General features: G+C 43.3%; 1 protein-coding gene across 1 annotated transcript in view; it reads right to left on the bottom strand.

Annotated features, from left to right (window-relative positions):
• LOC147091461 (uncharacterized) overlaps window positions 1-27,198 on the bottom strand; it is a 76,139-nt gene that overhangs the window by 40,076 nt on the left and 8,865 nt on the right. The window contains exons 3-6 of the mRNA XM_085976806.1: window positions 19,769-19,919; window positions 7,185-7,261; window positions 6,927-7,091; window positions 5,682-5,777 (exon numbers count right to left, since the gene is read on the bottom strand). Of these exons, the coding sequence (XP_085832932.1) occupies window positions 5,682-5,777; window positions 6,927-7,091; window positions 7,185-7,261; window positions 19,769-19,919 (489 nt within the window). The remainder of the gene's footprint in view (window positions 1-5,681; window positions 5,778-6,926; window positions 7,092-7,184; window positions 7,262-19,768; window positions 19,920-27,198) is intronic.

A 27,198-nucleotide genomic window follows, 5' to 3' on the forward strand; every position in this document is an offset into this window, starting at 1 on the left:
ATAGTTTATGATATAGAAAAGTTGGATAGTATGATATAGAAAAGATGGATAGTATGATATAGAAAAGATGGATAGTATGATATATAAAAGATGGATAGTATGATATTGAAAAGATGGATAGTATGATATAGAAAAGATGGATAGTATGATATAGAAAAGATGGATAGTATGATATAGAAAAGATGGATAGTATGATATAGAAAAGATGGTATAGTATTGATATAGAAAAGATGGATAGTATGATATATAAAAGATGGATATTATGATATAGAAAAGGATGGATAGTATGATATATAAAAGATGGATATTTATGATATAGAAAAGATGGATAGTATATATAGAAAAGATGTATAGTATGATATAGAAAGATGGATAGTATGATATAGAAAAGATGTATAGTATGATATAGAAAGTATGGATAGTATGATATAGAAAAGGATGGATAGTATGATATAGAAAAGATTGGATAGTATTATATAGAAATGATGGATAGTATGATATAGAAAAGATGTATAGTATGATATAGAAAGATGTATATTATTATAGATAAAAGATTGGATAGTATGATATAGAAAAGTATGGATAGTATGATATATAAAAGATTGTATAGTATTATATAGAAAATATTGATAGTATGATATATAAAAGATGGATAGTATTATATATAAAAGATGTGATATTATGATATAGAAATATGGATATTATGATATAGAAAATATTGATAGTATGATATAGAAAAGGATTGTATAGTTATTATATAGAAAAGTATTGATAGTATGATATAGAAAATATGTATAGTATTATATAGAAATATTGTTTGTATGATTAGAAAAGATTGATAGTATGATATAGAAAGATGTATAGTATTATATAGAGAAAGATGGATAGTATTATATTGAAAGATTGATAGTATGATAGATTATATATAGATATTGATATATGATAGGATAGTATAGATATGGAAATATGTATAGTATGATATAGAAAAGATGGATAGTATTATATAGAAATATGGATAGTATGATATAGAAAGATTGATAGTAATTATATATAAAGATGGATAGTATGATATAGAAAAGATGGATAGTATGATATATAAAAGAATTATAGTATGATATTAAAAGATTGATATTATTATATAATATAATATGAATATATCAATTATAATTAAAAGATTATATATATATAAAGATGGATTGTATGATATTAGAAAATATGTTATAGTATTATATAGAAATATGATATTAATATATAGTAAATATGTATATTATTATAATGAAATATTGATATTATTATATATAGAATATTGATATAGTAGATATAGAAATATTAGTATTAGATATAAATATTGATATAAATATATATAAATATTGATATTATGATATATAAAAGATGTATAGTAATTATATATAAAATATTATAGTATTATATAAATAGATTGATATTATATCATAAGATTGATATTATATATCAAATATTTATATTATATACTATAGAAACTATTATATTATATATAAAAGATTTATAGTAATATAATCTACATCTTTAAGTCTTATAAAGTACAATCTCTTTATATAGAATCTATTTAAATTATTAATATAAATAGTTTATCATATAAGATCTATTAGTATTGAATTCTAAATTCTTTCTCTTATTATATCGTCACTATTCACTATATATCTATACATATTATCAGTACTCTAGAAAGATTCTCAATTCACTACTCATCATTCACTACTTCTTAACTAATTCATATTCATCACTATCATAAATCTACTTATTCTATTAAATACTTATATTATAAATCAATATTAGATCTTCTAATAGTAAATTATGATCTATACATCTCCCTCATTAAATACATCAAAACTCTTCAGTCATTAATAAATCATTACTACTATCACTATCACTCATTCACTACATCACACTCCCCTCATTCACTACATCACTCGCCCCTCATTCACTAAATCACACTCCCCTCATTCACTACATCACTCTCCCCTCATTCACTACATCACACTCCCCTCATTCACTACATCACACTCCCATCTTTCACTACATCACACTCCCTCATTCACTACATCACACTCCCCTCATTCACTACATCACACTCCCCATTCATAATCACTCATCATTCATCACTCCCTCATTCACTACATCACACTCTCATTCACTCATCATCACTACATCACACTCATTCACTACATCACACTCCCTCATTCACTACATCACACTCCCCTCATTCACTACATCACACTCCCTCATTCAACATCAGATGCCCCTCATTCACTACATCACACTCCCCTCATTCACTACATCACACTTCCCTCATTCACTACATCACATTCCCCTCATTCACTACATCACACTTCCCTCATTCACTACATCACATTTCCCTCATTCACTACATCACACTTCCCTCATTCACTACATCACATTCCCCTCATTCACTACATCACACTCCCCTCATTCACTGCATCACACTCCCCTCATTCACTCCATCACACTCCCCTCATTCACTACATCACACTCCCCTCATTCACTACATCACACTCCCCTCATTCACTACATCACACTCCCCTCATTCACTACACCACACTCCCATCATTCACTACATCAAACTCCCCTCATTCACTACATCACACTCCCCTCATTCACTACATCACACTCCCCTCATTCACTACATCACACTCCCCTCATTCACTACATCACACTCCCCTCATTCACGACACCACACTCCCCTCATTCACTACATCACACTCCCTTCATTCACTACATCACATTCCTTTCATTCACTACATCACACTCCCCTCATTCACTACATCACACTCCCCTCATTCACTACATCACACTCCCCTCATTCACTACATCACACTCCCCTCATTCACTACATCACACTCCCTTCATTCACTACATCACATTCCTTTCATTCACTACATCACACTCCCCTCATTCACTACATCACACTCCCCTCATTCACTACATCACACTCCCCTCATTCACTACATCACACTCCCCTCATTCACTACATCACACTCCCCTCACTCACTACATCACACACCCCTCATTCACTACATCACACTCCCCTCATTCACTACATCACACTCCCCTCATTCACTACATCACACTCCCGTCATTCACTACATCACACTCCCCTCATTCACTACATCACACTCCCTCATTCACTACATCACACTCCCCTCATTCAATACATCAGATGCCCCTCATTCACTACATCACACTCCCCTCATTCACTACATCACACTTCCCTCATTCACTACATCACATTCCCCTCATTCACTACATCACATTCCCCTCATTCACTACATCACACTTCCCTCATTCACTACATCACATTCCCTCATTCACTACATCACACTTCCCTCATTCACTACATCACATTCCCTCATTCACTACATCACACTCCCCTCATTCACTACATCACACTCCCCTCATTCACTACATCACACTCCCCTCATTCACTACATCACACTCCCCTCATCATTCACTACATCACACTCCCTCATTCACTACATCACTCTCCCCTCATTCACTACATCACTCTCCCCTCATTCACTACATCACACTCCCCTCATTCACTACATCACACTCCCCTCATTCACTACATCACACTCCCCTCATTCACTACATCACACTCCCCTCATTCACTACATCACACTCCCCTCATTCACTACATCACACTCCCTCATTCACTACATCACACTCCCCTCATTCACTACATCACACTCCCCTCATTCACTACATCACACTCCCCTCATTCACTGCATCACACTCCCCTCATTCACTACATCACACTCCCCTCATTCACTACACCACACTCCCCTCATTCACTACATCACACTCCCCTCATTCACTACATCACACTCCCCTCATTCACTACATCACACTCCGCTCATTCACCACATCACACTCCCCTCATTCACCACATCACACTCCCCTCATTCACTACATCACACTCCCCTCATTCACTACATCACACTTCCCTCATTCACTACATCACACTCCCCTCATTCACTACACCACACTCCCCTCATTCACTACATCACACTCCCCTCATTCACTACATCACACTCCCTTCATTCACTACATCACACTCCCCTCATTCACTACATCACACTCACCTCATTCACTGCATAACACTCCCCTCATTCACTACATCACACTCCCCTCATTCACTACATCACACTCCCCTCATTCTACATCACACTCCCTCATTCACTACATCACACTTCCCTCATTCACTACATCACACTCCCCTCATTCACTACATCACACTCCCCTCATTCACTACATCACCCTCCCCTCATTCACTACATCACCCTCCCCTCATTCACTACATCACACTCCCCTCATTCACTACATCACACTCCCCTCATTCACTACATCACACTGCCCTCATTCACTACATCACACTCCCCTCATTCACTACATCACACTCCCCTCATTCACTACATCACACTCCCCTCATTCACTACATCACACTCCCCTCATTCACTACATCACACTCCTCATTCACTACATCACACTCCCCTCATTCACTACATCACACTCCCCTCATTCACTACATCACTCTCCCCTCATTCACAACATCACACTCCCCTCATTCACTACATCACACTCCCCTCATTCACTACATCACTCTCCCCTCATTCACTACATCACACTCCCCTCATTCACTACATCACACTCCCGTCCTTCACTACATCACACTCCCCTCATTCACTACATCACACTCCCGTCATTCACTACATCACACTCCCCTCATTCACTACATCACACTCCCCTCATTCACTACATCACACTCCCCTCATTCACTACATCACTCTCCCCTCATTCACTACATCACACTCCCCTCATTCACTACATCACTCTCCCCTCATTCACTACATCACACTCCCCTCATTCACTACATCACACTCCCCTCAGTCACTACATCACACTCCCCTCATTCACTACATCACACTCCCCTCATTCATTACATCACACTCCCCTCATTCACTACATCACACTCCCCTCATTCACTACATCACACTCCCCTCATTCACTACATCACACTCCCCTCAGTCACTCCATCACACTCTCCTCATTCACTACATCACACTCCCCTCATTCACTACATCACATTCCCCTCATTCACTACATCACACTCCCCTCATTCACTACATCACACTCCCCTCATTCACTACATCACACTCCCCTCATTCACTACATCACTCTCCCCTCATTCACTACATCACACTCCCCTCATTCACTACATCACACTCCCCTCATTCACTACATCACTCTCCCCTCATTCACTACATCACACTCCCCTCATTCACTACATCACGCTCCCCCTCATTCACTACATCACACTCACCTCATTCACTACATCACACTCTCCTCATTCACTACATCACACTCCCCTCATTGAATGCCTCACACAGCCCTCATTCACTACATCACACTCTCCTCAATTACTGCATCACGCCGCCTCAGTCACTGCATTCCACATCCCTCTAATTCTGCATCCAATTCCACTCAGTCTCCACATCCCATGCATGCCAAACATTACATCCCACTCTGGTCAATAAGAGATTGGATCAATCTGAGAGGATGTGCATTGCTGCAGTTATATTGGGTGAGCACTTTGTTTAGACTGGACCACACAAGGCAGATACCTGAGGCTGTCGACCCCAGTGGAATAGAGGATGGACGGTCAGCGGATTCACGAGTCGATTGTTCCTCTTGTTGCTGATTAGGGACTGCTTTGGGATCTGTAATAAAGGAAGAGAGACATGGGAGAGTGCAGAGTGGAGAATACCAGAACAGGTCACTAGACTGGTACTAGAGTACGGAGAATGTGCGGCACAAGTCTTTATAAAAAGCATCGTGATGAAATCGCATTCCCCATTACCTGAAATGCCTGGTGAGGGAGCGTGCAGTGCCCAGTGCTACACTGGGGGTCTATGGCCATCAGTGGGCACTGCAGTGAACAGAGTGTCCGATAGACACGGAGAACAGCATTTGATTCAGCTCCCTATACTTTTGGTGAAAAGTACACTTTGTGTCCCAGTTGCTTTATGCTTTTTGTCCCTTACAACAAGGCGTGTAACTTTCTTGTTTCTGTTGATGACAAGGGACATCATAGAGTCACACTGCTGGATTATTCCAAAGCGGATGTGTTTATTCGCAACACCAAAATCTCTTATTTGTCCCCTTGGATGTCAGGTCCTGTTTGATTATTGGTCCTCTCGGAGGACAAGACATACCCAGCAGTGTCTCTGGAATGTGCAATTAGATCCTCCTGCCTAGGTAATCAGTTAATTTGCAAAGTGTAATTCCAGCCATTCTAACTGCTTACTCAAGATAGGAGAGTGCGCACCAGCAGCAGACAGGGCTCACACTCGCTGGTAAAGAACTGCTCCCACACACAAATATGTTCCTGACCTCCTCGCCATCCTCGTGCAAGTTCCTGACCTCCACCCGCTCACCGCCCAGGTGCCTGATCTACTCCCCCCCCGCCCAGTTTCCTGACCTTATCCACCTAGTTTCCTGACATTCGCACCCCTGACTGCCCCCCACCCACGTTCATGACTTCATCCAGCTGCCCAACTTCCTAAACTTCCCTCTCACCAGCCCCTCCCAAATTCTTGACCTTCTCTGACCCCCACCTATTTCCTGACTTTTGCCCCCACCGAGTTCCTGAACTTTGACCCCACCGAGCCCCTGATCTTTGCCCACTCTGAGTTCCTGACCTTCTCTCTCCCTCCGAGATCTGGACCTTTGCCCCCCGAATTGCTGACATTTATCCCAACCCCAACCCCAGGTTCTTGGCATTTGCCTCCAGAGTTCCTGACCTTTGCCACCCGAGTTCCTGACCTTTTGCCCCCGCGAGGCCCTGACGTTTGCCCCCCCCAATGTACCTGTGCAATAAGCCGTGTTATCACCGGGTGCCGGCTTCAACTCATAAACGAAGTAACTGCTGCAGTTTTTGATCCTTATCTCCGGGGTCCAGAGACAGGGAGTTGAAGACCCGGTAAAACAAACTGTCCTCTCCACTTCTCCCTGTCCCATGGTGGGATGAGAACCTGAAACGAGGTTTGTAAATATTGAAGAATGTAACCGATGTGAACAATGCTGGACAGTGAATGTAAATCTGAGATTATAAAGTCTGAAATTACCCTTTAACCAGCCTGCGCTGTAAGTGGAGCAGTGATACAGTGGAACCTGTGTCTCGGGAATCTCCCATCCACCAGAACTGGAACAACAATCACAGAGTCAGCCCCTGAACTGATGGCTCTTATTAACTGACGGAACTGACTGGTTGGTAAAGATCACAGTGTGTTTCTGCTCTTCACGTTAGGGGCTGGGTTTACACAGCTGGTTAGAGTTAAAGCAGTAGCTTCGAGATTAGCAACTTTTAATACTATATTAAATTAGTAACTCTTAATACTACATCAAATTTGTAACAGTTAATACTATATTAAATTAGTAGCTGTTAATACTATAATAAATTAGTAACAGTTAATACTATTTTAAATTAGCAACTGTTACTAATATAGTAAATTATTAACTGTTAATACGACATTAAGTTAGTAACTGTTAATACTATATTAAATAAGTAACGGCTAATAGTATATTATATTAGTAAATGTTAATATTACTTTAAATTAGTAACTGTTAGTACGCTATTAAATTAGTAACTGTTAATACAATATTATATTAGTAACTATTAATACCATATGTTCATACTGAGTGCAGTTTAAACAGAGTGCTGCGAGTTGGTGAGTCAGGGAAACTTAATTGTTTGCTAAAATAAAACACAGCTTCATGATTAACAATATGAATGCAATGATTATTTTTTACGAATAAATCAATAATATTTAGAGTACAAGCTACCACTATTTCAATAAACCAAGAAAAAAACCCGTATCACACCAGTCCTACTGGCAACGTTTACCCATTCAATCATTCAATCGTCCCTTCGTACTATCGCTCGTTCTTTCGCTCGAGCGTAAGTTCCATTGTGCGTGCATGTGCACGTGCATGTCATTTGTGTCTATGTGCGAGCATGCGTGCGTTCGTTTGTCCATTCGTTCATTCATTCAGTCGAACATAAGTCCCATTGTGTGTGCATGCATGCGTGCATATCATTGGTGTCTGCAGCATGCGTTCACTCGAGCGATCATTCGATCCAGAACCCAGCTGTCGAAGTACTCAGACTTCTTAGCAATATCATTTATTTTATCTATTTTTGCCCTTCCTTTTAACTTTTCCCTGTTAACTTATTGTTCTCCCTTTTGTAAAACACATTGGCCCAGAATTTGGATTTCCACGGGTGAGTATGCACGGGTTACTCACTCGTATGCCCAATGGAAGTGCCGCTTTCGTGCATGCACTATGCATGCGGGGGAAACCGGCAGTTGCGTTCCCCTGAAAGAAGGGGTTGAGGGGTGGAATGCATACGCAGGAAAGGCAGCGTGTGCGCATTGAACTTACGGTTTTTTTAAAGGTTTTTCCGGGAGTGTATGTCTCCAGCAGTTACACTTTTAAAAAGCAGGCGCAACCATTGGCTCTCCATGGCCCAAGTGATCCCAGGGGACGCATCGAACTAACTGCGCCCTTGGGATATGCATGCACTGTGCGCTGGCAGTTGGAGGAGGCCCAGGATTGGAATCCCACGCGGGCCCACAGCTCAATGGCTGGCACGCCAGGTAAGTGCAGGTCGGAGGCTTGCACCCATGGGAAGACTCCGACATGAATTTCTGGGCCATAATTAACTAGGCAATAATCTCAAAGTAAATTCCACATAAACACTAATTAACAGCACAATGTACAAAGTCCCATAACCTTATCAGAATTCCATTAAAGCTTCAAGTAGACTGCTTTCTACCAGAAAACCAGAAACTTCTTCAACAAAACAAGTGAATACCAGTTCTATGCCAGTCCTATTGGCAATCAAATAACTCCAGAATTTCAATTTATGCCGTCTAACCATGTAATGTCACAATCCTTGTCCACGGTCCTCAGCTTTTCCAAAAGAAGCCAATCACTTTCTCAAATCCCGTAAAAAGATTGAATACCCAAATTTTCTTCTACTTGCTGTTATCGCTCACAGGACCCAACCATCAACACACTCATTATTCCTGGCCGATACTACTTCATTTTATCTTCCTTTTATTTTCCTTTTTATTCCACTTTAGTTCCGTTCTCGTTTCCCATCTCATGGCCGCTCATGCGCCATGCTACAGATGGAAGCAGTTTGTCTTTTCTCCACCAAAATGGCGATGCGCAAACCCGATCTTATCACTGAAACGAAGCCTCACAGCTGCCACCAGATGGAGCACAGGCGGGGCCGCTGGAACTCATTCGGGCCCGAGACCAATCTTCAACCTTAGAAACCATACATCATGCTCACGCTCAGCATCACCCGACGCCTCTTCTGCCGACCAGCCACACCGCAATGGGCCCCCCCCAGCTAGGGTCCTCCACGCTGGGCCTCCCGCCTAGGACACTCTCCTCTGGGTCTTCCACCCTGGGCCTTCTGCACTGGGCCCTCTGCACTGGTATTCCCCACGAGCAGCTGGGGTGTGGAGCAGCCCGTTCACACAGCACCGAGCAGAGCTGAGCTGCTGAGAATCTCGCAGCCAGTGTGTCTCTCTCCACATTTACTGTGACTGTCTGCTGTTTAAAATCTAAATTTCCCTGCATTAAGCAGGGTTATAAAGGGATATACAAGGCCTATAATTCAGAGCAGCTGAGGTCAGTTAATTAGGGAAACTAGATTAAACTGGTTCTCTTGTAGCAGAACCCAGCAAGCTCCTTTCTTTCAGGGCCTATAAAAACAGGCTTTGCAGTGCAAGTTTGCACTGAGTGCGGTTGAAACAGAGTGCTGCGAGTTGGGTGTGTCAGGGAGTATGGTGAGGAGTGGAATATGGAGCTCCCTTGCTTCACCATTGTTTTTCGTAACTTTTCACCCTGTAGGAATTTGTTTTTACTTTACACCAAGGAAAGATTCTGAGATCGGGAGTTGTCAAACAGCCACAACTGCGAAACCGCTAAATTGACATCACAACCAGTGAAGGAGCTGATTGGTACGTAGGACCTGGTGAGTAATTCTGCAGCCCACTCATTAAATAAAAAGTAGGTCTCTAGTTTAGAGTAAGTAGTGTTTAAAGGGAAGTAAGGTCCCTAGTGTATTTACTATTCTTTAATTTGAAGGAAGTAAAGTGAGTAAATTAAGTGAAGAACATTGCAGGGCAGCTCGGCAGCGTGGAGTGCTCTTCCTGTGCTACGTGGGAAGTCAGAGACACCTTCGCTGTCCAGGGCGAACACATGTGTAGGAACTGTGCGCAGCTGCAGCTACTCGAAATCCTTGTTTCGGAGCTGGAGCTGCGGCTGAAGTCACTGTGGATCATCCGCGAAGCTGAGATCTTCGTGGATAGCATGGTTAATGAGGTGATCACACCGCAGGTAAAGAGCACACAGGCAGACAGTAAATGGGTGACCGCCAGACAGAGTAAAGGAACTAAGAATGTATTGCAGGAGTCGCCTGGGTCCATCTCCCTCTCCAACATATTTTCCGTTTTGGAAACTGATGAGGAGATGTTTTCTCAGGGAATGCAGCAAGAGCCAAGTCCGTGGCACTACGAGTATCTCAGCTGCACAGGAGGGGAGGGAAAAGTGTGGGAGAGCAATAATGATAGGGCATTCTATCATAAGGGGAACAGATAAACGTTTCTGTGGCCGCAGACGTCACTCCAGGATGATATGTTTCCTAACTGGTGCCAGGGTCAAGGATGTCACTGAACAGCTGCAGGGCATTCTGAAGGGGGAGGGCGAACAGTCAGGGCTCGCGATTCACGTTGGAAACAACGACGTGGGTAGAAAGAGTGATGAGGTCCTGCAACAGGAATTTAGGGAGCCAGGTAGTAGGTTTAAAAGCAGGACATCAAAGGTTGTAATCTCTGGATTACTCCCGGTGCCACGTGCTCGTGAGTATAAGAATAGGAGGATAGAGCAGATGAGTGCGCGGCTAAAGATTTGGCGCAGGAGGGAGGGCTTTAGTATCCTGGATCACTGTGCTTGCTTCTGGGGAAGGTGGGACGTGTGCGAGTCGGACGGGTAGCACCTGAACCAGAACAGGAACAATATCCTTGCGGGGTGGTTTGCTTGTACTGTTGGGGAGGGCGGGGGGGGGGCGATAAACTAACTTGGCAGGTGGATGGGATACGGAGTGGAGCTATTGCAGGAAAAAAGAAGTCAGCATGGAAGGCAGAGCAAATATGTAACGGAACAAGTGTGTATAGCAAGGCTGGATGGAATTAATTTTAATGCAAGCCGTCTTGCGAGTAAGGCAGATGAATTGAAGCTGTTGCTGCACACACGGGGTATGACATTGTTGCTGTCACAGCGACATGGTGGAGGGAGGGGCAGGACTGGCAGCTCAATATTCTGGGGTTTAGAATCTTCAGGCGAGAAAGAGGGGGTGTAAAAAAGGAGGGGGTGTCGCAATACTAATCAAGGTTTCAATTACTGCTGTAAGGAGGGATGATATATTAGGAGGCTCCTCTAATGCGGCCATATGGTTATAACTTAAAAACGAAATGGGGGCAAGCACTTGGCTGGGAGTGTACTATAGGCCCCCCAAATGTCAGTGGGAGATAGAGGAAAAGATATGTAGGCAAATCTCAGAGAAGTGTAAAAATAATGCGGTAATAATCATCTGGGATTTCAACTTCCCCAATATTAACTGGGATAGTCAGTGTGTGAAAGGATTAGAGGGTGTGGAATTCTTAAAGTGCATCCAGGATAGCGTTTTGTGCCAGCATATAAAAGGTCCTACAACAGAGGTGGTGGTACTGGAACTAACTCTGGGGAATGTTGCTGGGCAAGTGGTAGAAGTGTCAGTTGTTGAGCATTTTGGTGACAGTGACAATAATTCGGTGAGATTTAATGTAGTCGTGGAAAAGGACAAAGATGGACTGGAAAAAAAGGTTCTAAATTGGGGGAAGGCAGTATTTAATATGATAAGGCAGGATCTGGCCAACGTGGACTGGCACAAGCTACTTGTAGGAAAATACACATCAGAGCAGTGGGAGTCTTTCTGAAACGAAATAGAGAGAGTACAACGCCAACATGTTCCTGTAAAAGTCAAGGGTGGGACCAACAAGCCTAGGGAACCCTGGATGTCAAGCGATACACAAGAATGGATTAGGAAAAGAGGGAGGCTTTTGGCAGGCACAAAGGACTAAAACCAGTGGAAGGCCAAGAGAATTATAGAAACTACAGGTGGGTACTTAAAAAAGAGATTATGTGAGCGAAGACGGGGCATGTAAAACACTGGGGGGGGGGGGGACAGGAAAATCCCAAGGTGTTTTATAAGTATATGAAGGGCAAGAGGATAACCAGGGAAAGAGTAGGGCTCATTGGGGACCAAAGGGACATTTTGTGTGTAGAGCCAGATGATGTAGGTAAGGTTTTAAATGATTATTTTGCATCTGTGTCCACTATGGAGAATGGTGATGTAGGCATAGAAATCAGGCAGGGGGATTGTGCTTTATTTGAACAAATAAGTACTGAGAGGGAGGAGGTGCTAGCGGTTTTAGCGGTCTTTAAATTTGATAAATCCCCAGGCCCTGACGAGATGTAACACAGGCTGCTGTGTGAGGCAAGGGAGGAGAATGCATGGGCTCTGACAAAGAACTTTCAGATCCTCTCTGGCACAGGGGAGTTGCCAGAAGACTGGAGTACAGCTGATGTTGTACCATTGTTCAAGAAGGGTAGAAGGGATAAACCAGGGAATTACAGGCCAGCGAGCCTAACATCAGTGGTAGGGAAATTATTGGAAAAAAATCTGAAGGACAGAATTGGTCTCCACTTGGAGAGGAAAGGATTAATCAAGAATAGTCAACATGGCATTGTCGTGGGGAGATCATGTCTGACCAATTTGATTAAATTTTTCGAAGGGGTCACTAGGTGTTTGGATGAGGGTAGTGCAGTTGATGTAGTCTACATAGACTTCAGTAAGGCTTTTGACCACGTCCCAGACGGGAGACTGGTCAAGAAGTTCAGAGCCTATGGGATCCAGGGCCATTTGTCACATTGGATCCATAATTGGTTTAGTGGCAGGAGGTAGAGGGTGATGGTTGAAGGTTTTTTTTGTGAGTCGAAGCCTGTGTCCAGTGGTGTACCGCAGGGATCAGTGCTGGGTCGTTTACTGTTGATAGCGTGCATTAATGTTTTAGATATGAACATAGGAGGTATGATCAGCAAGTTCGCAGATGACACGAAAATTGGTGGAGCGGTAAATAGGGAGGAGGGAATCCTCAGGCTACAGGACAATATAGACGGGATGGTTAGATGGGCAGAACAGTGGCAATTGGAATTTAACACTGCAAAATCTGAGGTGATGCATTTTGCGATAACTAACAAGGCAAGGGAATAAACAATGAATGGTAGGACCCTAGGAAGGACAGAGGTTCAGAGGGACCTTGGTTTGCATGTACATAGATCACTGAAGGCAGCAGGACAGGTAGATAAGGTGCTTAAAAAGGCAGCTAGGACACTTGCCTTCATTAGCCGAGGCATAGAATATAAGAGCAGGGATGTTATGATGGAGCTGGACAAAACACTAGTTAGGCTACAGCTGGAATACTGTGTGTAGTTCTGGTCGCCACACTATAGGAGATATGTCATTGTGTAGGAGAGGGTGCAGAGGATATTGGCCAGGATGTTACATGGGCTGGTGCGCTTCAGCTATGAAGAGAGACTGGACAAGCTGGGGTTGCTTTCCTTAGAGCTGAGTGGGGACCTGATTGCGCTGTACAAAATTACATGGGGCATTGATAGGGTAGATAGAAAGGATCTTTTTCCCCTCAGTAGAGGGGTCAGTAACCAGGATGCATAGGTTCAAGGTAACGGGCAGGAGGTTTAGAGGGGATTTGAGGAAAATAATTTTCACCCAGAGTGTGGGTGGAATCTGGAACTCACTGCCTGAAAGGGTGGTAGATGCAGGAGCCCTCTCAACATTCATGAAGCATTTAGATGAGCACTTGAAACATAGCATACAAGTCGACGGACGTATTTGCTGGAAAATGGGATTCGAATAGACAGGGCTTGATTGCCATTGAGGACACGAAGTTTAGGAAGGATGTGAAGGCTGTAGAAAGAGTGCAGAAAAGATTTACAGGAATAATTCCAGGGATGATTAATTAAGTAGGGGAAAATAGAATATGAGAGTAAGCTTTCAGGGAACATAAAAACTGACTGTGAAAGCTTTTATAGATAATTGAAGAGAAAAAGATTAGTGAAGTCAAGCGTAGGTCCCTTGCAGGGTGTGATGAAATATGCCATTCATCAGACTCTGTAGTTAACTGTATATATTGTATTGCCTGCTCCGGTGTTTGTACCTTGTATTGTGTATAGGGCACCGCCCCCTTTGTGTGTCGGCTCCACCCATACCTGGCCCTACTTAAGACAAGTCCAGGCTTGTCTGGCAGTAGAACAGCAGCACACCAGGTGAAGCTAGGTGCAGACACCGGCATCTTTTCTTTGCTAATAAAAGCCTTGTTTTATTCAGCTAACTTCGAGTCTTGAAGTTATTGAGGCGCATCACAGGGGAACAAAGAAATGGCTGACCAACTAAATATATATTTTGTGTTCTGTCTTCACAAAGGAGGATACAAATAACCTCCCAGAGATGCCGGGGAACATAGGGTCTGATGAAAGTGTGGAACTGAAAGAAATCAGTATTTGTAGGGAAATGGTGTTAGGGAAATTGATGGGACTGAAGGACGATTAATCCCCAGGGCCTGATAATCTACATCCTAGGGTACTTTAGGAAGTGGCCCTAGAAATAGTAGGTGCATTGCTGATCATCTTCCAACATTCGACGGAATCTGTAACAGTACCCATGGATTGGAGGGTAGCTAAAGTTACCCCACTATTAAAAATGGTGGTAGAGAGAAAATGGGGAATTACAGACCGGTAAGCATGACTTCGGTAGTGGGGAAAATGCTAGAGTCGATTATAAAAGATGTAATAGCAGAGCACTTGGAAAACAGTGACAGGATCAGACAAAGTCAACATGGATTCACAAAAGGTAAATCATGCTTATCTAATCTACTGGAACTTTTTGAGGATGTAACTGGTAAAATAGATAAGGGCGAACCAGTGGATGTGGTGTATCTGGACTTTCAGAAGGCCTTCGATAAGGTCCCGCATAAGAGATTAGCTTGAATTTTAAAGGCACATGGGATTGGGGGCAAGGTATTGACTAGTATAGAGAACTGGTTGGCAGACAGAAAGCAAAGAGCTGGAATAAATGGGTCTTTTTCCGAATGGCAGGCAGTGACTAGTGGGGTACCGCAGGGATCGGTCCTTGGACCCCAGCTATTCACAATATACATAAATTATCTGGACAAGGGAACTAGATGTAAAATCTCCAAATTTGCAGACGACACAAAGCTGGGTGGGCGTGTGTGCTGTGAGGAGGATGTCAAGAAACTCCAGGATGATTTGGACATGTTGCGAGATTGGGCAGAAACATGGCAGATGCAATATAATGTGGATAAATGCGAGGTTATCCACTTTGGTGGCAAAAACAGGAAGGCAGATAATTATCTAATGGCAATAGATTGGGAGAAGGGGAAGTGCAACGAAATCTGGGTGTCCTTGTGCACCAGTCGCTGAAGGTAAGCATGCAGGTGCAGCAGGCGATTAAGAAGGCAAATGGTATGTTGGCCTTTGTAGCGAGAGGGTTTGTGTACAGGAACAAGGATGTCTTGCTGCAGTTGTACAGGGCCTTGGTGAGACCACATCTTGAGCATTGTGTGCAGTTTTGGTCGCCTTATCTGAGGAAGGATGTTCTTGCCATGGAAGGAGTTCAGCGAAGATTCACCAGGCTGATACCTGGGATGGCAGGAATGACGTATGAGGAGAGATTGGGTCGATTGGGCTTATACTCGCTGGAGTTTAGAAGAATGAGAGGTGATCTGATTGAAACTTATAAAATTCTGACAGGACTGGACAGACTAGATGCAGGAAGGATGTTCCCGATGGCCGGGGAGTCCAGAACCAGAGGACAGAGTCTAAGGATAAGGGGTAAGCCATTTAGGGCAGAAATGAGGAGGAATTTCATCACCCAGAGAGTGGAGAACCTGTGGAACTCTCTACTACAGAAGGTGGTGGAGGCTAATTCATTAAATATATTCAAGAAGGAGTTGGTTATATTTCTTAAGGCTAAAGGGATCAAGGGGTATGGGGAGAAAGCAGGGACCGGGTACTGAATTTGGATGATCAGCCATGATCGCATTGAATGGCGGAGCAGGCTCGAGGGGCCGAATGGCCTACTCCTGCTCCTATCTTCCATGTTTCTATGTTTCTAAGAGGGACTTTAGTTACGAGGGTAGACTGGAGATGCTGGGGTTGTTCTCCTGAGAGCAGGGAAGATTGAGAGGAGAATTGATTGAGGTGTTCAAAATCATGAGGGGTCTGGACAGAATAGATAGAGCGAAACTGTTCCCATTGGCAGAAGGGTCGAGAACCAGACGACACCAATTTAAGGTGATTGGCAGAAGAACCTAAGGCGACATGAGGAATTCCTTTTTACTCAGCGAGTTGTTAGGATCTGGAAAACAATGTGGGGTGGACGACTCTATCACAGCATTCAGAAAGGAGTTGCATAAGTACCTGTAGGAACAAAAAGTGCAGGGCTACGGTGAAAGGGCAGGGGAGAGGGACAAGCTGAAGTGCCTTCTTCCATGCTGTAACCATTCTATGATTCTATGAAAGACTGGGACAGGCAGACAGTATCGTAAACGGGGCTCATCATTTACTCTCTGTCTCCGTTTTATGTCCTGCTCTATCCTGGGTATCTCCCTTTAATCTCTGTCCCTGTTCTATATTCCCCATTATCCCGGGTATCTCCCTTTAATCTCTGTCCCTGTTCTATATTCCCCATTATCCCGGGTATCTCCCTTTAATCTCTGTCCCTGTTCTATATTCCCCTCTATCCCGGGTATCTCCCTCTAATCTCTGTCCCTGTTCTATATTCCCCATTATCCCGGGTATCTCCCTTTACTCTCTGTCCCCATTCTATATCCCCCACTGTCCAGGGTAGCTCCCTTTACTCTCTGCCCCGTTCGATATTCCCCTCTATCCCGGGTATCTCCCTTTACTCTCTGTCCCCGTTCTATATTCCACTCTATCCCGGGTATCTCCCTTTACTCTCTGTCCACGTTCTATATTAACCTCTATCCCGGGTATCTCCCTTTACTCTCTGTCCCCGTTCTATATTCCCCTCTATCCCGGGTATCTCACTTTACTCGCTGTCCCCGTTCTATATTCTCCTCTATCCCGGGTATCTCCCTTTACTCTCTGTCCCTGTTCTATATTCCCCTCTATCCCGGGTATCTCCCTTTACACTCTGTCCCTGTTCTATATTCCCCTCTATCCCGGGTATCTCCCTTTACTCTCTGTCCCCGTTCTATATTCCCCTCTATCCCGGGTATCTCCCTTTACTCTCTGTCACCGTTCTATATTCCCCTCTATCCCGGGTATCTCCCTTTACTCTCTGTTCCCGTTCTATATTCCCCTCTATCCCGGGTATCTCCCTTTACTCTCTGTCCCCGTTTTATATTCCCCTCTATCCCGGGTATCTCCCTATACTCTCTGTCCCCGTTCTATATTCCCCTCTATCCCGGGTATCTCCCTTTACTCTCTGTCCCCGTTCTATATTCCCCTCTATCCCGGGTATCTCCCTTTACTCTCTGTCCCCGTTCTATATTCCCCTCTATCCCAGGTATCTCCCTTTACTCTCTGTCCCCGTTCTATATTCCCCTCTATCCCGGGTATCTCCCTTTACACTCTGTCCCCGTTCTATATTCCCCTCTATCCCGGGTATCTCCCTTTACTCTCTGTCCACGTTCTATATTCCCCTCTATCCCGGGTATCTCCCTTTACTCTCTGTCCCCGTTCTATATTCCCCTCTATCCCGGGTATCTCCCTTTACTCTCTGTCCCTGTTCTATATTCCCCTCTATCCCGGGTATCTCCCTTTACTCTCTGTCCCCGTTCTATATTCCCCTCTATCCGGGTATCTCCCTTTACTCTCTGTCCCAGTTCTATATTCCCCTCTATCCCGGGTATCTCCCTTTACTCTCTGCCCCCGTTCTATATTCCACTCTATCCCGGGTATCTCACTTTACTCTCTGTCCCCGTTCTATATTCCCCTCTATCCCGGGTATCTCCCTTTACTCTCTGTCCCCGATCTATATTCCCCTCTATCCCGGGTATCTCCCTTTACTCTCTGTCCCCGTTCTATATTCCCCTATATCCCGGGTATCTCCCTTTACTCTCTGTCCCCGTTCTATATTCCCCTCTATCCCGGGTATCTCCCTTTACTCTCTGTCCCCGTTCTATATTCCCCTCTATCCCGGGTATCTCCCTTTACTCTCTGTCCCCATTCTATATTCCCCTCTATCCCGGGTATCTCCCTTTACTCTCTGTCCCCGTTCTATATTCCCCTCTATCCCGGGTATCTCCCTTTATGCTCTGTCCCCGTTCTATATTCCCCACTATCCCGGGTATCTCCCTTTACTCTCTGTCCCCATTCTATATTCCCCTCAATCCCGGGTATCTCCCTTTACTCTCTGTCCCCGTTCTATATTCCCCTCTATCCCGGGTATCTCCCTTTACTCTCTGTCCCCGTTCTATATTCCCCTCTATCCCGGGTATCTCCCTTTACTCTCTGTCCCCGTCCTATTTTCCCCTCTATCCCGGGTATCTCCCTTTACTCTCTGTTCCCGTTCTATATTCCCCTCTATCCCGGGTATCTCCCTTTACTCTCTGTCCCCGTTCTATATTCATCTCTATCCCGGGTATCTCCCTTCACTCTCTGTCCCCGTTCTATATTCATCTCTATCGCGGGTATCTCCCTTTACTCTGTGTCCCCGTTCTATATTCCCCTCTACCCCGGGTATCTCCCTTTACTCTCTGTCCCCGTTCTATATTCCCCTCTACCCCGGGTATCTCCCTTTACTCTCTGTCCCCGTTCTATATTCCCCTCTATCCCGGGTATCTCTCTTTACTCTCTGTCACCGTTCTATATTCCCCTCTATCCCGGGTGTCTCCCTTTACTCTCTGTCCCCGTTCTATATTCCCCTCTATCCCGGGTGTCTCCCTTTACTCTCTGTCCCCGTTCTATATTCCCCTCTATCCCGGGTATCTCCCTTTACTCTCTGTCCCCGTTCTATATTCCCCTCTATCCCGGGTATCTCACTCTACACTCTGTCCACGTTCTATATTCCCCCTCTATCCCAGGTATCTCCCTTTAATCTGTGCCCCGTTCTATATTCCCCTCTATCCCGGGTAACCCCCTTTAATCTCTATCCCCTTTCTCTATTCCCCTCTATCCTGGGTATCTCACTCTACACTCTGTCCACGTTCTATATTCCCCCTCTATCCCGGGTATCCCTCTTTACTCTCTGTCCACCTTCTATATTTCCCTCTATCCCAGGTACCTCCTTTTACTCTCAGTCCCTGTTCTATATTATCCTCTATCCCGGATATTTCCCTTTACTCCCTGTTCCTCTGTGCAGAGACCGGTTTTTCCCTTTTCCCTGTATCCATTCCCTGTCCCATTGCTCTGACTGATGAAACCGATCTACCTGCAGCTCCCATTCCTACTCTCACACTTTGATCTGTTTTGGATATTTACTCCTCGCTCATCGAATAGTTTATCTTTAATTTCCCCCTCACGTTACCTTTTAAATCTGTACCATCCTTGCACAAGTTGCTTATCACACTTCCAGTTCATCCCATCGATGCATTGAGCCTCAATGCAACCCGTGCTCCTCCAGGTGTCCTCCAGGACTGTGTGATGTTCACACGGGTCAGTGAGTACGGAGTCTGCAACTGAGTGACAGAAAGATGTTTCATGTTAATATAAAGCACAGTTAATGTTACACAACGGCTTGCACCCCACGAAGCACCAATAAGCTCAGTCTTATTCTCCACCCGGGTGGAAAATCCCCCAAATGAAAGCTGGAAACTTTCCTCCTTCTCTAACCTAGGTTTCCATCTGTCTCCCAGCTCAGCCTCCCCACTAACTCTCTGCTCACAGACAGTTCTCCATATTCTAAATGAACCGTTATCTCTTAGGTAACAGAAAGCAACAAAAGCCTCAGCTTCACTTCGTCCAATAAAAAAGCTGCAAATTTAAAGCTGGAAGTTATCGATTTTGAAAACCAGCCTCTGTTCTGTTTCTCTGAAAATTAGACTCAGTTTGTCCGGCTCACTTTCCCTCCCTGCTCACAGGCGGTTCTCTCTGTTCTACGTTAACTGTTATGTGCCAGATACAGAACGCCATGTGCCCGGGTACGTTTCGGGTTGCAGTTCTCGTGGGCACCCCCAACATTTGGGAACCTCCTCCTGCACCAGCAAACTGAGCTGGTGAAGAGAGTACAGATGGTGAGGGTCACTGGATGGTCAGTCAGAGATATCAGGGTGTATATCATCTAAAGAACATTGTATATATTAACAACGTAAATAAAAATAAATTGAAAGCTGAATATCAAAGGTATTTTAATAACATAATACAAATTATATGATGAATATTCTGAAAGATTTACTGTGTATATGAATATCATAGAATCATAGAAAGGACAGCACTGGAGGAGGTCATTCAGACCATCGAGTCTGTGGCAGCTCTATCGAAGATCAATCCAGTTAGTCCCACTACACAGCTCTTTCCCCAAGGATTGACGGTAGATAGTCAATGGCAAACATTTAAAGATCGCATGGATGAACTACAGAATTTGTTCATCCCTGTTTGGCTTAAAAATACAACAAAAAGGCTGACACAACCATGGCTAACAAGGGAAATTAGGGATATCATAAGATCCAAGGTGAGGACATATAAAGCGGCCAGAAAAAGCAGCAAACCTGAGGATTGGGAGCAGTTTAGGATAGAGCAAAGGAGGACAAAGGGATTAATTAAGAGGGGGAAATAGAGTATGAGTAAGCTTTCAGGGAACATAAAAAATGACTGTAAAAGCTTCTTTTGATATGTGAAGTGAAAAAGATTGGAGAAGTCAATTGTAGGTCCCTTGCAGCAAGAATCAGGGGAATTTATAATGGGGAACAAAGAAATTGCAGAACAATTAAATACATACTTTGGTTCTTTTTTCACAAAGGAGGACACAAATAATCTCCCAGAGATTTCGGGGAACATAGGATCTAATGAGAGGGAGGAACTGGATGAAATCAGTATTTGTAGGGAAATTGTGTTAGGGAAATTGACGGGATTGACGACCGATTACTTGCCAGGGCCTGATAATCTACATCCTAGGGTACGTAAGGAAGTTGCCCTAGAAGTAATAGATGCATTGCTGGTCATCTTCCAAAATTCTGTAGGTTCTGGAACAGTTCCCATGGGCAAGAGGGTAGCTAATGTAACCCCATTATTTAAAAATGGTGGTGGAGAGAAATGGGGAAGTATAGACTAGTAAGCCTGACATCGGTCTTGGGGAACATGGTAGAGTCCATTATAAAAGATGTAAGAGCAGAGCACTTGGAAAACAGTGACAGGATCGGACAAAGTCAACAAAAGGTAAATCATGCTTGACTGATCTACTGGAATTTTTTGAGAATGTAACTGGTAGAATAGATAAGGGAGAACAAGTAGATGTGGCGTATTTGGACTTACAGAAGGCATTCGATAAGGCCCCGCATAAGAGATTAGCGTACAAAGTTAAAGCTTCGAGGTAAGGGATGACTTGGATCGAAAACTGGTTGGCAGACAGGAAGCAAAGATTTGGAATAAATGTGTCTTTTTCCAAGTGGCAGGCAGTGACAAGTTGGGTACCGCAGGGATCGGTGCTAGGACTACAGCTATTCATAATATATATTAATGATCTAGATGAGGGAACTAGATGTAATACCTCCAAGTTTACAGAATACACAAAGCTGGGTGGGCGTGTGTGCTGTGAGGAGGATACAGTGAAACTCCAGGATGATTTGGACAGGTTGGGTGATTGGGCAGATGCATGGCAGATGCAGTATAATGTGCATAAATGCGAGGTTATCCACTTTGGTGGAACAAACAGGAAGACAAATTATTATCTGAATGGCAATAGATTGGAAAATGAGGAAGTGCAACGAGAACTGGCTGTCCTTGTGCACCAGTCGCTGAAGGTTAGCATGCAGATGCAGCAGGCAGTTAAGAAGGCAAATGTTATCTTGGCCTTCATAGCAAGAGGATTCGAGTTGAGGAGCAAGGATATCTTGCTGCCGTTGTACAGGCCATGGTGAGACCACACCTTGAGTATTGTGTGCAGTTTTGGTCGCCTTATCTGAGGAAGATGTACTTGCCATGGAGGGAGTGCAGCGAAGATACACCAGACTGATACATGGGATGGCAGGAATGATGTATGAAGAGAGATTGGTCGATTAGGCTTATATTCGCAAGAGTTTTGAAGAATTAGAGGGCTTCTCATTGAAACTTATAACATTCTAACAGGACTAGAAAGACTAAATGCAGGAATGATGTTCCCGATGTCGGTGGAGTCCAGAACCAGGGATTACAGTCTAAGGATAAGGTATAAGCAATTTAGGACAGAGATGAGGAGAAATTTCTTCACCCAGCGAATCGTGAACCTGTGGAATTCTCTACCTCAGAAGGCAGTTGAGGCCGATTCATGAAATATATTCAAGAAGGAGTTAGATATATTTCTCAAGGGTAAAGGGATCAAGGTATATGGGTCAAAAGCAGGGACAGGGTACTGAATTTGGATGATCAGCCATGATCTCATTAAATGGCAGGACAGCCTCGAGGGGCCGAATGGCCTACCGCTGCTACAATCTTCTATGTTTCTCTGTTTCTATATCCCAGCAATTTTTCTCCTTCAATTGTTTATCGAAATCCTTTTTGAAGACTACTACTGAATCTGCTTCCAGCACCATAACAGGCAATGCTTTCCCAATCCTAATCACTCATTGCGGAAAAAAGATTTAGCTCGTGTCGCCTCTGGTTATTTTCCCAATCATTGTAAATCTGTGCGATCTTGTTATCGATCCTTCAGCCACTGGAAACAGTTTTTCTTTATTTTCTTTATCTAAATCCTTCATGATTTTGAACACCCCTATCAAATCTCCTCTTCGCCTTCACTGCTCTGAGCAGAACAACAGCAGCTTCTCCAGTCAATCGACGTAACTGTAATCCTTCAACCCTGGAACAATACCCTTTGTAAAGCCTTCATGTCCTTCCTAAAATGTGGTGCCCAGAATTGGACACAATTCTCCAACTGGGGCTGAACTCGTGAAAATGAAATATAAATGTTATGATAAATTTAAGAACTGAATGTAAAAATTAAAAATAAATGAAAATGGGAAATATAAACATACATATAAATGTGAATGATAATTTAAATGGACAAACACATAAATATCAGTATTAAATTTAAAAAACAGATATATCTTGCTAAAAAATAGAAAGAAGTGTGTAAATATAACTAATATTTACAATATATTTGCAAATAAATAGCAATGATTTCAGGGCAACTTAATACACAGAAAATTCTCAATTCTCTTGTGGTGAAAACAGAGCCAAGGAAGGAGGAGAATAAATAATATCATTCAATAATAGAAATATTAAACAGCTATTCCAAATCCATAATAAATAATATCAATCAATGATGCAAATATTAATGACCGATTACAAATCTTTAAAAAATAATATCAATCAATAATGCAAATATGACAGATCTATTTCAAATCTTTAATAACAACAACAACATGTTATACAGGTAGACTATCCTTTATCCGAAAACCTCAGGACCAGCCGTGTTTCGGTTTTTGGAAAATTTCGGATTTCGGAAGGTGGGCCGGTGGGGGTCCGCGGGGGGGTCGGCGGGGGTCCGCGGGGGGGTTGGCGGGGGTCGGGGTCGGCGGGGGTCCGCGGGGGGGTCCGCGGGGGGGGGTCGGCGGGGGTCGGGGTCGGCGGGGGGGTCCGCAGGGGCCCGCGGGGGGTTGTGCGCACGACTTACGCTGACCCTCTGCTCAGCGTAAGTCGTGCGCCACTCTGGTCATGTCGTGCGCACGACTTACGCTGACTGAAAAAACCTTCGGTTTTTAGAGGGTTTCGGTTTTCGGAAGTTCGGATAAAGGGTAGTCTACCTGTATTTATATAGCGCCTTTAACATAGTAAAAATACCCAAGGCGTTGCACATTACTATTTCAAGACAAAAAATGTGACACAGAGCCACAATTGGATGAAATAGGGCAGGTGCCCAAAAGCTTCATCAAAGAGGTAGGTTTTAAGGAGCCACTTAAACGAGCAAAGAGAGATAGCAAGGCGATGAGGTTTAGGCAGAATTTAGGGTCTAGGTAACAGAAAGCATGGCCACCAAAGGCTGAGCGATTATAATCTGGGATGCTCAAGAGGCCACATTTAGATGAGCGCAGATATCCCAGGGGTTGGTGTAGCTGAAGGTGATTACAGAGATAGGAAGGGACAAGTACATGGAGGGGTTTCAAAACTAGAATGAGAATTTTGAAATCGAGGTGCTGCTTTATCGGGAGCCAATGTAAGTAAGCGAGCACAGGCGAGATGGGCAAAAGTGACTTGGTGCCTGTAAGGACACAGTAAGCCTTGTTTTGGATGACCTCAAGGTTACGCAGGGTGCAATGTGGGTGGCCAGCCAGGAGTGCGTTGGAATAGTCAAGTGTAGAGGTAAAAAAGGCATGGATGAGGGCTTCAGCAGCAGATGAGCTGAGGCAAGGGCAAATATGGGCAATTTTATGATGCTGATATTTGTTTGGAAGCTCATTTCATGGTCAAATATGACACCAAGGTTGTGATAAGTGTGCTTCAGCCTCAGACAGAGGTTGGGGAGAGGGATGTAATCAATGGCTAGTTAACGGATATTGTGGCAGTGACCAAAATCAATGGCTTTGGCCTTCCCAATATTTAACTGAATTTTTTTGTTCATCCAGAACTGTATGTTGGACAAGCAGTCTGACTATTTAGATACCTTGGAGGGGTCGAGAGTAGAAGTAGTGATGTAGAGCTGGGTGTCGTCAGCATATATGTGAAAACTGACGCTGTGTTTTCGGATGATGTCGCCAAGGGGCAGCATGTAAATGAGAAGAAGGAGGGGACAAGGATAGCTCCTTGGGGGGCACCAGAGTTAACGATGCGGGAGCATGAAGAGAAGCCGTTACAGGGGATTATCTGGCTACTATTAGATAGATAAGAATGGAAACAGGTGAGAGCATACCACACAGCTGGACACCGGTGGGGAGGTGTTGGAGAAGGATGGAGTGGTCAACCGTGTCAAAGGCTGCAGACAAGTCAAGAAGGACGAGGAGGGATAGTTAACTTTGTCACAGTCACAAAGGATGTCATTTGTGACTTTGATGGGAGCCGTTTCGGTACTGTGGCATGGGCGGAACCTGATTGGAGGGATTCAAACATGGAATTGTGGGGAAGATGGACACGGATTTGGGAGCCGACAACACATTCAAGGTAGTTGGAGAGGAAGGGGTGGTTGGAGTTGGGGAGATAGTTTGCAAGGACGGGGGGATCAATGTTTGGTTTTCTGAGCAGAGGGGTGATGATGACAGATTTGAGGGAGAGGGGTGCAGTACCTATGGAGAGAGAACCGTAAAAAATATCAGCTAAAATGGGAGCCAGAAAAGGAAACTGGGTCGTCAGCCGTTGGTGGGAATAGGTTCGAGGGAGCAGGATTTGGGTCCCATAGACAAGATGAGCGCAGAGAGGTCATGAGGGGAGATCGGAGAGAAAGTGGAGAAATATGTGATTTCAGGTCTCGAGCTGCGTGGAACGTTAGAGGAAGTTTCGCTTCATAGGCTAGGGGAAGTAAGGGAAATGGCAGAGGCAGCTGAACAGATAGTCTCAATCTTAGTGACAAGTAAGTCCATGAGCACCTTGCCCATGTTATTGGAGGTGAGCGTGGAGGAGGCAGGGGAGAGGGGTATAAGGAGATGGTTAGCAGTAGAGAATAGAAGCCCGGGTTTATCTTGCATTCCAGAATGATTTTGGAATAATGAGCAATATTGGCAGACGAGAGCAGGACCCGATAATGTTTCACGTGGTCCAGCCAGATATGTGAACCAGATGTCTGCCATATCTGTTCAAGGTTGCGTTCCTTTGACATAAGGGAGGGAAGGTGGGAGCCATACCAGGGGAACGGGATGGGTGAGAGAGTGTAATTGTTATAGTATGGACTAGTGCATCAAATGTCGTGCGTGTGGTTGAGCAGATCGGTAGATGTCATGAGGAATGGAGGGCCAGAGGCCGGATTTCGAAAGTGCAGTTGAAAGTGAGTTTGCAGTTGGGAGATCCTAATTAAATAAAATCAATCAATAATACATATTTTAAAGATCTATTACAAATCCTTATTAATTAACTTCAATCAATAACGGAAATTTAAAGATTTATAACAAACATTGAATAATAAATAGCAATCAAAAATGCAAATATTAAAGATCAATTACAAATCCTCAACAATTATTGATCAATAATGCAAATATTAAAGATATATTACAATTCCTTAATAAATCACATCAATCAATAATGCAACCATTAAAGATCTATTGCAAATCGGCAAAAAAATTAGCGATCAATAATGTATATATTAAAGATAAATTGCAAATGATTAATAATTAAAATGAATCAATAATGCAAATATTCAAAATCTATTAGAAATCATTAATAAAAAACATCTTTCAAAAATGCAAATATTAAAGATCTATTACTAATCATTAATAAATTTAATCAATAAATAAAGAAAATATTAATGATCGATTACAAATCCTTAATAATTAACTTCAATCAATAGTGGAAAAATTAAAGATTTATAACAAACATTTAATAAATAATATCAATCAAAATGCAAGTATTATATATCTAGTACAAATCTTAATTAATATAAACAAATAATGCAAATATTAAAAATCTATTACAAATCCTCAACAACAATTATTGATCAATAATGCAAATATTAAAGATATATTACAATCCATATAAATAACATGAATCAATAAGACAAATATTTAAGATCGATTGCAATTCCTTAATAAATAACGTCAATCAATAATGCAACGATTAAAGATCTATTGCAAAGCGGAAAAAAATTGGTGATCAAGATTTTATATAGTAAAGATATATTGC

Source organism: Somniosus microcephalus, unplaced genomic scaffold (genome assembly GCF_052327205.1).
Source record: "Somniosus microcephalus isolate GS21.2 unplaced genomic scaffold, FLI_Smic_1.0 unresolved_chr3, whole genome shotgun sequence".
Taxonomy (NCBI): Eukaryota; Metazoa; Chordata; class Chondrichthyes; order Squaliformes; family Somniosidae; genus Somniosus; species Somniosus microcephalus.